The 14,933-nt window shown below is 40.2% G+C and overlaps 1 protein-coding gene across 5 annotated transcripts in view; it reads right to left on the bottom strand.

The window, feature by feature from the left end:
* Positions 1-760: 760 nt before the first annotated feature.
* The window catches only part of LOC147306048 (uncharacterized), a 30,294-nt gene continuing 16,121 nt past the window's right edge, over positions 761-14,933 (bottom strand). For all 5 annotated transcript variants that reach the window (XM_086278502.1, XM_086278501.1, XM_086278499.1 and 2 more), the window contains 10 exons: positions 9,833-10,367; positions 9,255-9,414; positions 9,051-9,167; positions 8,808-8,912; positions 8,492-8,648; positions 7,769-8,381; positions 7,516-7,669; positions 7,317-7,406; positions 7,017-7,212; positions 761-6,867 (listed from right to left, as the gene is read on the bottom strand). In XM_086278502.1, coding sequence (XP_086134628.1) covers positions 809-6,867; positions 7,017-7,212; positions 7,317-7,406; positions 7,516-7,669; positions 7,769-8,381; positions 8,492-8,648; positions 8,808-8,912; positions 9,051-9,167; positions 9,255-9,414; positions 9,833-10,367 — 8,186 coding nt within the window. In that variant the 3' untranslated portion in view covers positions 761-808. The remainder of the gene's footprint in view (positions 6,868-7,016; positions 7,213-7,316; positions 7,407-7,515; positions 7,670-7,768; positions 8,382-8,491; positions 8,649-8,807; positions 8,913-9,050; positions 9,168-9,254; positions 9,415-9,832; positions 10,368-14,933) is intronic.

The following is a 14,933-nucleotide window of genomic DNA, read 5'->3' on the forward strand; positions in this document are numbered from 1 at the left end:
TTTATTGACTTCTTGCATTCTAAAAGAAATGGAACGGGTCATTTTTAACCAACAGAACTACATAAAAGAAGATGAGAGCTACCATATTGACAGTCTGGCTATTAAAAAAAACAAACACAGAAAAAAAACTGTACATTTTCTGTACAAAACATTTATGACTTTGTCAATCTACAAATACAAATAAAGTTAAATTTACAACTGAAAATTATATTTAGCAGGACTTTTACTAATAATCAAAAAAACAATAATAAAAGCATCTACTTTGAAAACAGAAAAACTACAACACAATAAACTTAAATGGTAATCTCTGAGCACTTTTCTATCAAGTTACAAAGTTGGATTTTTTGCATGGCTTTGCCTGTATGTCATATTAAAATTTAACAAGCACATGGGTAGTCAGTCTCAGTGAGAAAAGAAATACATTCATTGGGCATTATAAGGTATTTCTGTCAAGTCTAACAATGCTAAGCAATTTTAGATGTCTGATTCTTCAGCTTTAGGTCCTTAAAGGTCTGCATGTTTTTCCCAGTGACTAATCTGGCTCACCATTGCTTTAATTTCCAACACTGATAATAGAGGTTAATTGTTTGTTTGTTTTTAATTCTGAAACCCATTATTATTTTTTCATTCAAATTGACCTTATCCTTTGTTTCTTCTTCCCTTATGATTGGACCTTCAGGTGTGCTATTTTCTTTCTTCTTTCTTACAAGCAGGTTTTACCCATTCTTTACATGTTATCAATTTACCTACATCTACTCCGCTCTGTCTGTTGGAAATGTGTTTTAGTTTCATGCCAAAATCCAAGCAATCATATTTTGGGGAAACGTATGAGACCTTCTTTTGGAGTGGGAAGTAAGGCACCTCTGTGTCTTTGAGGTCTTATGGCTTGCTGATTTTGTGGGTTTTCAAAACCAGGGAATGGTTTTCCTCCGCTATTTGGACCTGGGCCACGGGGCCTATTAAACTGTGCCAAATGTTGATCTCCAGGATGTTGGAATCTTGCAATGGGACGAGGACCTCTTCGTTCATTAATGGGTGTATGACCTCTCTGCCTGGGATCTCTCCCCCTTATATTTGGGCCCCTACTAACATAACCTGCCCCCCTTATATCTGACACCTGCATGTCATTATTTGGATCTGGCTCAGACCTAGTGTTGTCACCCCACCTACCAGGTCCATTTCTAAAATCTGAACGCTGAGGTGATGGCCCCCTGCTGTCTGTTTTATTGGGCCCCAAACTTCTCATTTTTGGACCTCTACTTTCCCTTCTGAAATCAAATCCTTGTCTACCTGGTTCAGGATTTTCAGGTTCTACATTATGCCTTTCAGATCTTAGATCACCACTATCTGAAAATCTCCCATCACACCTTGGAGCTTCAATGCTTAGATTTCTGTTTGCAGGTCCTGGGGGTCCTAGATCTCGACCTGCTGGAGGTCTTCTATCAGGGCCTTCCATCTCAAATTGCCTCCTGTTTAGACATGAATTCATCAGGCCTGGACCTCCTCTGAGAGCCCCACGCCCTTTAATGTTTGGCCCTCTCATTTTTCCCCTGACATTTGGCAGCCTCCAGTCATTTCCCATATCTGGATGATTGTGCATATGTGATCCTGGCCCTGCTTTTCTGTCTTGTCCTCTATTGTCTAGATCTCTTTCTCCTGTAAAGAATTCCCCAGCACCCTCTCTATCAAGCTCTGTCCAATCATTTCCATGACCTCCCCTACTTGGCCCTGGGCATACCATATCTGGATTTTCTTCAACAGGCCCTGCACTTCTGCAGCCAGGAGCATTCCAGTTATGTCTACGACCCCTTACAGGTCCTTGAAATAACATACTGGGTCTATTCTGCATGGGACCTGGTCCACTACTTTCAGGGCCTCTCCATTCACTAAATAGGCCTTGATTAATATCTTCTTGGTCCTGTTCATCTTGACCCTCTTGGATAGGTCCAAATCCTCTACTAGCATATGTTTCCCAGTCATCCACTGAGCATTCTCTGTCTTGTCCTAAGAATTCTATATTGGTCCTTCTTTCATCTAACCTTTGTTCCTCTGTGTCTGGCCCTCTCCTCTCAGGAGCAGAACCCCAGAAGCCGGGCCCTGGTCTTCTAATGTTTTTCCTCATAGGCCTTCGACCTCTAAAGCTCTGGCCCAATCTATCAGGTTCTGGGGCATGGTAATCTGGGTTTTCTTGAATAGGTTCACACGCTACCCAGTCATCCCTTCCCCCATGTCTTGGATCTTCAGTATTTGAACTTTCATGTTTGTAGCCTGGAACTCTTAAATCAGGGCCATCTGATTTTCTCCAACCTGGTCTTGAGCCCTCCATATCTGGATATCTTTTTTCACTGTAGTCTGGACCTACTAGAGCTATTCTGTCAGGCCCAGGATCCACATCAGAACCTGGCCTTTCCACCCGCTGTGCACCAAATTCTGGACCCCTCCTATGAGGCCCTGGAATCTCCATATTTTGATACCCAACTTCTTTTCCACGACCCCTGAAATGTGGTCCACCTCGTCCTCTGTTGTGAGGCCCTAGATCTCCCACACCTGGACCAATTCTTTCAGGCCCAGCAACACCAATATGTGAACCTCTCCTGTCAGGACCCTGTCCACTTGTGTTTATTTCTCCAGGTCCTCTCCTTTCAGGTTCTTGGCTATGCATAGGAAAACTTGGTATTTCATTTATTGGCCCACTAAAATCTGGACCTTGTGAAACTCTGCCAGGCCCCATAGCAAGACCTCTACAATCAGACCCTAGCCTGCTGATATCAGGACCTCCAGGTCCTCTTCTCTCGGGCCCAGAACCTTCTATAGGTCCTGGTCCCCTGAACCCAGGACCTCCAGGTCGTCTATTCTCATGTCCAGGACCTTCGATAGACATACTTTCCCTCTCATGCCCTTGTCCTTTAAATTCTGGACACCCAGCCCCTCTCCTATTAGTCCCAGGATCCTCCATGGAATCTCTCCTTTCAATTCCTGGACCTCTACTATCAGACCCTGGACCAGCCATATCCAGACCCATCCTTTCACCCCAGGTTCCCCTGAAATCTGGACCGCCAGGACCCCTGATGTCATGTACTTTTTGCTCCATATGTGGACCTTTTTTCTCAGGTCCTAATCCTCTAAAATGTGGACCCACAGGACCTCTTTTGTCAGGTCCAGCAACCTCCATGGCTACACTTCTTCTTTTAGGTTCTGGTCCCACAAAATCTGAAGCCCCTGGTATTCCTAAGTCAGGTCCTTGATTGTCTATAATGGGGTCTATCCTTTCAAGTCCTTCTTCCATGAGGTGTGAGTCCTCTGGTCCTCCACTATTAAGCTTTGGATACTGCATGTTTGGACCTCTCATTTCAGCCCCTGGTTGTCCGAATTCTGGGCCTCCACTCCCTCCCGTGTAAGGTCCCTGGCTTTCCATGTTTGAACCTCTTCTATCAGACAAATGGACACTCCATTCATCTTGTACCAATGGTGCTTCCCTGACTGAATCTGACCCTCTCCAATGATCTCTTATGTCTGATCCTGGGCCATTCCAATCTGGAGCACTTATATGTTTATTTTGATTCTCCTTATCCCTTAGTCCTTGACCTCTCCAATCTGAATTCAACATGTTTGAATTAACTGCATCTGCATGACTGCCACCAAGCTTGCCAAAATCTGCATTTGTGCCATGTGGCTGAAGAGTACTTTTACGGGGGCACCTTTCTTCAAAAGCCATACTGCCATCATGTCTTGTCTTTGGAGGTCTTCCTAAGCCCATAAACAATGGACCTGACTCCCTCATCCCACTACTTACATCAGATCTAAAAATCTGACCTTCATCTTTATCTTTTTGTCCTCTACCACCTCCACTACTATCTGGAGCCATAGCTTCTACCTGTGGACCCCCAAATGACTGCTTTGTTCCCATTTTTTTCACATCTTTCCTGATATCTATGTTTTCTGGCTCTGATCTATGTTCATTTGTCTTTGGACACTGTAAACCTTCCTGCACACAACTAACATTTTGGTTTCTCTCATTAACTTCAAACAGCCCGCTCATATCTGTATTTAGATGATACACAGCTGATAAAGAATCCCTTGGACCTGGACCAACATTACCAGGTGCAGATCTGTCAGACAAAGGGCCCTTCATGATGTTAACTTGTCTTTTGCGCTGGAGGCTTGCCTCTCCCATATACAAATTTGTAACAGTAGGTACAATATTTTGTGTAACATCAGGACTTGGGCATTTTATTTCTGGATTTACACCAGAAATAAAAGGCACACCAGCATTATTACTATCTAGTGCTTCACTTCTCATTTCTGAATCTCTCAAGGCTGGCCATGAACCAGTTATTACAGTATTTTGATGTTGAATACCTTGTTCTCTCATTCCTAAGATTGTACTTGGATTTGAATATCCTCCCTCTTGACCCTTTGTTTCTGAATGCTTGAAGCAAGGATTGTCTGCTAGTGTCTCATTATGTGTCTCTGTCAGACCTTGTCCCTTGGCACCAAAAGCTTTCAGATTCAATGCTCTAAAATCCATGCTTTTAATATTTGAGATCACATCTCCAACAGACACCATTGCTTGACCACAAATTGGCAAACAATTATTTTCAAAGACTCTAATATCTTCCCTTGAATCGCTGACTTCATCAGTTCTAACAGAGTCATTCTTTTCTATGCTGCTAGGTTTCACAAACTGTGGTTCTGGATCTGGGCTTTGGGGAGAATCTCGAATAGGTGGATCAATTTCTCTAAGAGGAATTGTACTGTCAAGTTTGCTGTGAAACAAATTGTCCTGTTTATAGAGTTTATTTTGCTGTGTCATATCATGGTCACTCAGTGAAATCTTTTGAAGCTCCTGAAATTTTGGTGGTTCGGAAATCTCAAGCTTCACATTACATAGAGGTTCGTGTGAGTGTTTTTCAGAGCTCTCAACATGATTACACTCTGATTTTTGTCCATCTGGATCACTTTTGATTGTAACATGTGATATGTTACTCTCTTCAAATTGTCCAGCAGAGTCTAGAGAACTGCATGGAACACTTGCATGTTTTGATTTCTCAGGGACCTGAGGCAAGGGTCCTCTGTTCAGTTTTGGTGAAACTGACACAGATTCTGTTTTTCTAGAAGAAGATGGGGATCTTCTACGCCCAAGAGAATGCCGGCGTGTGGTATGATCTTTGCGATGGCGTCCCTGCCGTTCAGATGGATCTCTAACTCTGTGTCTTGACCTGTCTCTTTCACTCTTTCTGTGTCTATCCTTTTCTCTGCGTCTTCGGGACCGAGAACGAGAACGATGCTGTGAATGTCTTGAAGGACTTCTGTGGCGGTCCCTTTCCCGATGACTCCGCTTTTTTGGTGATGACCTTCGTTTTCTACTGTGGTATGAATTTGGAGACATACCCTTGTGAGAGCCACCATACCTTGCTCTAGACACAGAGTCCATAGTTGTTACAGTTCCCCCCTTAAAAACATCATCTTGAATTTCATTGAAAAGTGATTCATCCTCAGGATCATAAGCTACATCAGAATCTTCAATCTCTCCAGCAGATGAATATTTGTCAGATTCCACACCTTTCTGTGTTTCATCTTGCTTTGCAACACCATCTGTATCATTTCCTAAATTTTTGACAGGTGTTGCGTCTTCTACTTTCACAGCTTGTGAATCCAAATTTGAATTGTCCACAGTCTCTGTAAGGGGGGTAGCCTTGTCTGTTGTTTCTGAAGATTTTGACTCTGTTTTTATAATACCTTTCTGCAGAGAGGACAGTTGGTTAAGCGGCAAAGATTTTTGTGGGGGAGACATAAGTGAATCCGAAACAGAAAAGTGAGCCATGAACATTCCCACAGCCTCTCTCTGCTGACGTAGTGCTTCCTCCTGCTCTTTTAACTGCCGTTTTTGCTCTTCAATTTGTTTATTGAGTTCCTCAAGCATCCTCTGTTGTTCACTTAGTGTTGCAGCTGAGACAACCACTGTGCCTGTAGGGAGTTGTGGCATGACTGCAACTGGAGCAGAAGTTTGTGCTGGGGAAGAAGTGGAAACCGTCACTGGGCATGATGGAGAATCAAATGTTTGAGTTGTAACAGGGGGCTTTGCTACAGGAGTATTACTTTGAATATATTCAAAGATAGTGTCGTCCTCTGGATCATAGGCCACATCATCTTCCACAAAGCTTGATAATGCTGGGGCATCAGCTTTAATTTTTTCTGTGGTCTGTGGAGCAACGGTTGCATATCCCATTGCTGGATCATATTCTTCCTCTGGGTCATATGGTCGGTCAAAGTCATTTTCATCTTCAATCTCCTTGGCTTTGGTTTTGTGTCCATACTGTTGGACAATTGGATCCACCACTGATCCAGAAAGCACTGGGTTCTTCTTAACAGTTACTGTTGTTTTTGTAGAACGTCCATCAGAGACAGTGGAGTCAGCCTGATTACTACGAAACAAGGTACTCAAGATTGTCTGTAGTGGTGTCTTATCACTGGATGCAATAATGGGATTTTTATCAGAGCTGCTGTTAAAGGTGGACTGTGTTGCAGCAATAGTGGCTGAGGTAGAAACAGAAGGGGCCGCTTTAACAGAAGTTAATAGAGATGGTATGGTGACTGAGCCAGAGGAGGAAGAGTCTGTTGGTGACCCAGGGCATGATGGTGAACCAGGAGGGGTGGTACTAGCAGGAGTCTCTGGATCATAGGGTTGGAATATCTCCAATTTGTCAGAACCGTAAAGGACTGGTGGTTTTGGGATCCACATAGGGTCCTTGGACATATGAACTTTGGGTCTTTTGTCTTCCATTTCCTGTGGCAAACTTCCTGGACGTTTGACCTTCTGGACGATTGCTAGACCAAGAAGAAGATTGGGGCGGTTTCTTTCAAGTCCTGGAAAAAAATTAGATAACACATTAGAAAACACACTAAGTCTAACAACTCTCTGGTATGGTTTTGGTATGAACCCTCACATATTCAAACATATAAAACAGAAAAATGTCAATTATTTATGAATAGGCAGCAGTCAAAGCATTTCACACCTGGTCCTTCAAGAGGTTGTAGCATAGATGGGATTGGTTCCTTTGCACTGAGTGGGACAAGGTATACATCTTTGATGGAACGGCTGCTATTGGCGACCACACCGAAACGACCTCTGCTGCTGAAATAGGAAAAAAGGGAGACATAGGCGACCTCCTCTTCCTCTGTTGCAGGGTGAAACCGGATCACACATAACTCCTAACAAATACAAAGCAAACAAAAGTGCATGTAAAATACTGATGTAGCCTCAACATTATTATATGTGGTAAGATGCAAAAAGAAATACAGTATATTCTGCTTGCCTTTGTAACTGAGGTCTTTAGTTTTGCAACGTAGTCCCACACTGTTTGAGGCATGATTCGTCCTCCAATTTGTATAGTGTCAGGTAGATCCTATACAAACCACAAAAATAAATGCTTTTTATATCTCCACCCAGTGACAATTATAAATCCTTTTGATATAGCCAGTAAAAAATGTAATTAATATCATGCATTACAATACCGCTTTAAGATTTTCAGGAGATCCTGACACCAGATATCCCTTGGTGACAAACTTGGCTACAGTGAGCATGTTTAGAAAACCCTTCCACAGTATTTCCTGCTTTGCCAGGAACTGAGTTGTCTCACCATCAGCTGGAGATTCAGAGATCACGGTTCTGAAACAGAAACCACAACAATCACATGTACACAATGCCCAGCTTCTGGACAAATTTAAAACAAAAAGCAAAAAAACATTGGCTTGGAGTTCTTTATACCTCGAGCGTGGTCCATAAAGTCTGGGATCAGCAGTGGAAGATGGCTTCATTAAGATGGATTTAGGTACTGTTTTGGTTGGTGGTAGTGATGATGCTACGTTCGATGCAATGTTTTCTTTAACAAGAGCATAAGGAGCTGCCCGTTTATGAGTTGTGTTACTGGAACCAAAGGTGCTACTAGACGAAGCTGAGAACCTGTTTGCAGTGCGGGGATCACGACGCTGTGTAATGGTTACCGTGGAAACAGGTGGAACCAAAACTGGTATATATGGTCTTTTTGGTGCAGTAGCTTTAGAGGTATCTGGAGTTGGGGATGCAGGGGACTCTATGGTAGGAGAAGCAGGAGATTCTAAAGTGGGGGAGGCTGGAGAATCCATTACAGGAGAAGCAGGTGATTCCACTATAGTCAGTGCAGCAGAATCAATATTGAAATGGGATGAAGGGTCCAATAGGTTGGATGCTGGAGAATCCATGTCAGGAGAGTCAGGTGGTGCCAGAAGTGGGGAGTCACCCCCTGCAGACTTTCTCCAAGATGGTTCGTGCTTATCTCTGGATACAGATAGCTTGGATTTTTTCTTTGCAGGTTCCTCCTCTTCCATAGGTTGCATTTGGCCTTTAGGAAGGAACGACAAACTACTTTTAAAAATCTGAATTTAACAGCTAATCAGCAGACAATGATGTCTAGTAGTTTTTACATTTATTCTCATCGTTTTTTAAATTTACCTGTGCATATCTTGCATTTTAAGTCAAATAGATGAGTTTTGTGCTCTGATGTTGTGTCTTTTAGCATGCAGGCAAGAACATCTGGCACTGCATTGGCCAGGCTTGTTTGGCTTGCCCTGGGCTTGACTGCAGGAGCAGGAAGACTTCTCTTCTGTTCCTGTAAAGCAACATATACCAACACAAGAACACAAAAAAACAATTCTTAGTCGATGTTGATGTAACGCGTCATGAAAAAAAATATGATGTAAAAGACACAGCATAATCACCATAAAAACTGTGTATCCAACTGTTTAATTTAAATAAGATAGGTACGTACCATGCTATCAGGTTTTCTGTCAGATTTTGCAGGATTCAAACTGGGTAAATCAATCTTAACTGCTTCAGGCTTGGGCAAACTTATTTTAGCAGCTGTATCCTTAACCTAGAAAGACATCAGCAACCATTTAAGATAATCACTTATGACAAAAGCATTGGCTGATCTTTATCGGGCCTGATATCAAGTAGAAGCATACAATACAATTTTATTTCACTGATATGGTTTATGACTAATACTATTTACCACTGTTGTTTCTTTCACACTTGGCTCAGGTGCCTTGGTAGCCTGCATATCCTTCTGGCTCATCCTAACTAGTCTGAAAGGATTGATATCGCCATGTACCACACAGTATAACAAGCCCTAGAAGACATAAAGAAGTAGCTTGTCAATTTGATTTATATTTATATGTACATAAACTAAAATTGGTGTTAACAAATTTCAACATACCTTGTTTCTTGGGTCTTTTAGGTTGAACATTATAGTTCTGTACTTGTTCATGTATTTGCTGTCTGTGTTGCGAAATATGTCAAACATCTCCATCTCAATGCTTGCAACAAGCTTTGCAGCTTCGCTCTCAGACATCTCCAAATCCTCACATTCACACACCCTTAGCAAATGGAAAAAGAAAAACAGTTAGTCCAGAAATATGCTGTTTTTCAAGACTGAGAGACATTTACTGAAAAAATTTAAAGCTTAGTTTGAGAAAACTGTTAAATTGTCTAGGACACTTATTTTCACTGAGTTGGTAATGCTACTTAATAACCAGTCACCGAGATGAGAATGATTCTGAATTGTGGAAGGCAAATAAAACAAATGTTGGTTCCCTCAGCGCAGTTCATTACTGCATGCTCAAGTGTCATTTTTAAAAAACAAAAAGATACTATACTTACATTTTTTTCTACTAGACCTATTATTATATGTTTTTAATAATCTCATGTTACATTTACTCCCCCAAAAAAGCAGAATATGTGCAATAAAAAAACCTAAGGCTGTGACTTTCATTTAATCAGTGATATAGTTCTCACCTTTTGAACAGGATGCTGGTGAGAGAGCGCTGGATACTCTGTCTGACCTGGTTATTGGGTTGAGAGGGCCTGGAGGAGGGTGCACTGGGTGCGGGTGGCACCGGCAGATTTCGGGTTTCAGTCAGGGGTGTGGGGGCTGAAGACAGCTTCTGGCATGATGCTGAGACTAATGTGTGGCTTGATGGAGACTGAGATCCAGACTGCTTCTTTGGTATAACATATGTGGTCTTCGTTATCATAAGAGCCCCAGTCTCATGATGTCTGCGCGCTGAGGTGGTTGGGGACGATGTGGCTGGAGTCGGGCTAGATTTTTCTGGGGCGGGTGTTATTAGGGGATCTGATTCTGATGACTGATGCTTTGGCAAGTCACTGTTTACAGTTTCCTTTGCTCCTTCTTCACAGTGGCTTTGTGGCTGGGCTGCTTCAGTGGTAGGTTTAGAAAGGAGACTTGCATCTAGTGAAGGGTCTTCTGGAGATTGTGCTGAAGGAGATACAGCTTCCTTCTCAGCCTCTACCTGTTCACTGTCCTTATTAGCTGTTGGGAAAAAAAAGCACAAGAGGCCATTCTGTAAATATGAAGAAATCTCTCAGAACAGTCTATCAAATAAATCTAACTGTGATAAGAACCAACATGGCACACTAGATAAACAAGTAAGTGGCATCTTTAAAAAATAAAAATAAAAAAAAAAATCACAATTTCTTACTGCAAATCCATGAATAAAAACTGGTCTTGCACCCCATTAACTGCTCAGATACTAAACAGTAAATATAAAGATTTACAAGTTCTGTATCAGATTCAGAGTCCCATCTATAAGATTCGGATTCAAATTGCCAGATGTGTGAATAAACTTGTAGTTTATACGGCCAGATAATAATAGGTTAGGTGATTTTAAAAAATTCCTTTTGGTGATTTTATGACTGTAAAATTAGAAGAGGCAAAAACTAAATTACAGGCACAGAGACTCACAAGTACAGGCTCATGAACATTTAACATAAACCTGCTGTTTAAAAAAACACAAACTTTATTGTATAATACATCAAATGCTTCCCTACAATGATATTAAGGAAATTTATAGCACTTCTTAATTTGTTTTTTTGTTTTTTTTAGATTAACCAATTCAGCCTGGTTAAACATACTCTAAATGATAACAAGGTAAAATGTTGTACTTTGGAGCTACAATGATTAATCCAAGAGCAGTTTAGGCATTTTAAATTTGCATGTACAGCTACACTTAATATTTGCTTTTCAGCATCATTAGCACTGCCTGGCTTTACTCTCCTCACTGTTTGCAGTGAGAAGTCTTGCATTTATCTTAATTTATTTGTTTATTTTTTAGTTTTGCATTAAAAAACAACAACAAACTGAGCTAAAGTTCAAACAACTCTGAATACACTGAGTTTTATGTGTTTAATTTTTGGTTAATCAAATATCAAACCTTAGTAAAATGTGTTTTTATATGCTATTGTTGGGGCAATCACCCATTTTATTTATTTATTTATTTATTTTTTGTAGATGCTGAGTTCACAATAAAGCCCAGTATAGGCGGATATTTGAAATCTATTGTGGAGAAGTCTTTGTTTGCTCATTGCTCCATGAATACTTTCATTCTGGCATATAACTATATTACTCTGTCTATCCAGAGTAATGCTAGCAAGTGAACTGTATATGTGCAGTTATTGTTTTCCGGTTCCACTCAGTGGAAGAAAAAGAAAAAGATCCTTTTTTGTATACATCTATATTCCATGTACATTTTGTATGACTTCAGTACTATGTGTTTGGTAACTCTTGTACAAAAAAAAGGACAGACTTTCCAAAACCTCTGCACTCCTGGGGTGTATTTGTTTTCCTCTCAAAGGCTTTTTAAAATTTATCAGCAATTATTGTTTACTGTGGAATGCTGAGGCATTAAAAAAGCGTGTTGAGTCTCATGAACACACTTCACATTTATCACTATGAATGAGAATTAACCACACAGGCATAGTTCTGTGATTCCAAACTACTGAAAAATAGACCCAATGTATCATTTATATTTAGATTACAAATTTCCCATGCACACAAAATGTTTGATAAATGTGCTTTAGAGTTCTGCTATAAGGAGGAAAATCATAATCTACTGACTTCCTGTGCCTGACATAATAACACAAGTTCTTCCAAATAAAATTTCATAAGAAAAACTAACATCAGATCTTCATAAATCACACTGCCTCCTACTGTGTATTGGACTTGCTGTGTAAATAGCTGTCTGTGCATAAGACACATACAAATAGCTCTGATATATTAGTGCAGAGCCACTGGGATAATAAGCAAAAACATTACAATATAAAGCCAGTTGTATTGATGAGGATGTTTCCAAAAGGACGTTAATAATCCAGCCCAAAACCTGAACTTGGTATTGATATAAAGTTAATTGTTGCTATTTATGAATTACAGCTGAATGAAATGACAACATTTTATGTTAGCTCAACCAAAGACAACCAACAATAAAGGCTTGTGTGTAAACCTGTATAATCAAAGTGCCCCTGAGGACAGGTAATGTGACTATTACAGGTTATTCTAAATAGTTAATCCCATATTTAACCATGCTAATAATTTTTAAAAATGATTGATAATGATTTTACTATATTTATTATACTTTTACATATTTAACTTCAGTTTTATTGTGAGAGTAAATTATTTTTGTTCAACAGCTAAAACACCAAAAAAAAGAAAATATATGCAATTTGTATTGCATATATAAATTGATAAACTGCACAAGTGCAATAAAACATCCCAGCTTTGCATACTACTCTGTTAGGCAAAACTTTTTAAATTGCTATTTATAAACACAGCTTTTGAACCCTAACACAAATAATGCGTGCATTTTTCAGCCTTTCCACTTATAAAACTGATGAATTTTATGCATAACATATAATACACTGGTCCCATTTGGAATATCAGACAAATACCATCCAACCTCTGCAAGACCACACAAAGTCCTGTTGACGTTGTATGGTGTGGTTTGGAAGTCTTAATGTTCACATGTGGAAGTGTTTGAGTATTTATTGTGGGATTAGGACGGATGGCACAGTGTAGCCTCAGCTTAGCAAGAATGGGAAAGATGAGCTTTTTTAGGTCAGTGTATGGCATGACCATTATTATGAAGCAGGAGGCTTAAATCAATGCAATGTGAAGGAAATCAAGGAGACTTTGTATGAGTAATGTAGGCTCTTAACCTTGGATTATAAGGTGCCTTGAGGTGACTTATTGTGAGTTTGCACTACATCAATAAAAATTAAATGAACAGAAAAAGTGAACTTCCAGAAATGATGAACATTATGGTTAGAAAACCCAAATTGCTAAAAGAAAGAGGAAACAATGACACATCTTCAGAGAGACAGGAAGCACCGTAGATTGTAAAAAGAATTTGGAAAAGCAAGAAAATAAAAGATCAGGGATTTAGTGCGTCATCTGCAGAGATTTTACTGCTTTCTTTTGTCCACTGTCAAGCAGAAAGGCTTAAGACAAAATGAACAATATAAAAAAATAAGGATAGAGCAAAGGAACAAACATGCAAGTGAGTCACTTCTATGAGCTAAATCATGAAGAATCTTTATTTGTGTGATTAGGCTACTGTGTATGTGAGTCAAAGTGAGAAAGAAACAAGCATTTGCCACAGTGAGTAGGTGCAAAGTTATGATGCAAATCTTTTTCAGTTGTTCAGAACACATATCTATGAAACTCCTTATTTATTGACTAAAATTAAGAATGTCGTCACTTTAGGTATTTGTGCTGAAGTTTCAATAAATGTTCAGCAAGGGAGTTTTTCAGTCACAAACTTTGGTCTTCTGAAGGTACATTTCTGCTTTAATCCTGTTCTCATCCTTTGCATAATTTCCACTGTCCCATACCGTCAGACATCATTATAATGAAAATGAACACAAACACCAACCGATTAACACCTTGACATTCAGGATCCTCATGAGGACTTAAGGCAAAGGTTCCATCTACTATTTCTTTGATTAACCTAACCACTATCAGATGAGGTGTCTTCATAGTGTCCTACTATTAGTGAAAAAACAAGAGTGGGCCAGGTGTCAACAACTGATATTTGCTGCAGACTTCAGTAAAAACAGCTTTACTTTTCCCTGCTCACTATACGTGTTAATTGTAAATATTGCTTTTGTTGTTTTTCTGGTGTATTTACTGACAGATGTACTAAATCTGTCAGGAAATCAGTTATTGCACTGTGAAAAACACAGAGCGTCGATGTGGCAGCTAACTGCAGTTGGCTTAAAGTTTAAATAGCAATGAATCAGTATCTAGCTCCCATGAGGTCGTTTTGAAAGCTGCACCACAGGCATACCCAAACACAACCTGACAGCAGTCCCCCCTTTTTCTGTCAATGGACTTGAGGTAGAATATTTAATATACACTGATTTGGCAAAATATCATGACTACTGTCAGGCAAAGTGAATAATACTGATTGTCTCTTCATGATGGGCATTTGTTAGTGGGTGGGATATAACTAGGGGGCAAGTGAACATTTTTTATCCCCAAAATTGCTGTTTTAGAAGTAGGACACATGGGTAAGGGTAAGGATTGAGTTTTGATCAAAGTCAAATTGTGATGGCTAGATGACTGGGTAAGAACATCTCCAAAACTGCAGCTCTTGTGGAGAGTTCTGGGTCTACAGCAGGCAGTATCTATCAAAAGTGATTAAAGTAAGGAACCGTGGTGAACCAGCAACAGGTCATGGGAGGGCAAGGCTCACTAATGCATTTCGGGAGTGAAAGTTGTTCCATGTGGTCTGTTCCAACAAACAAGCTCCTGAGGCTCAAATTGTCGAAAAAGTTCATGCTGGTTCGTACAGTACATTGGAGTTTGTTGTGTAATGGGCTGCATAGCCACAGACCAGTCAGGGTGCCTGTAGTGACCCCCCTCCACCGCCAAAAAACAGAACATGACCAGCAGAACTAGACCACAGGGGAATGGAAGAAGGTGGCCTGATCTGATGAACCACATTTTATTTTATATATACACTGTGCAATTTTTTCAGTCGCGTTATTCAGCTCCTGCTTAAATTGTACGATTGAATCGCAGGGGTTAGAAGTTCATGGGTCC

This window comes from Aulonocara sp. 'chitande type north' Nkhata Bay, linkage group LG20 (genome assembly GCF_057382095.1).
Source record: "Aulonocara sp. 'chitande type north' Nkhata Bay isolate Kocher_YH1m ecotype deep benthic linkage group LG20, A_spYH_male_GT1.1, whole genome shotgun sequence".
NCBI lineage: Eukaryota > Metazoa > Chordata > Actinopteri > Cichliformes > Cichlidae > Aulonocara > Aulonocara sp. 'chitande type north' Nkhata Bay.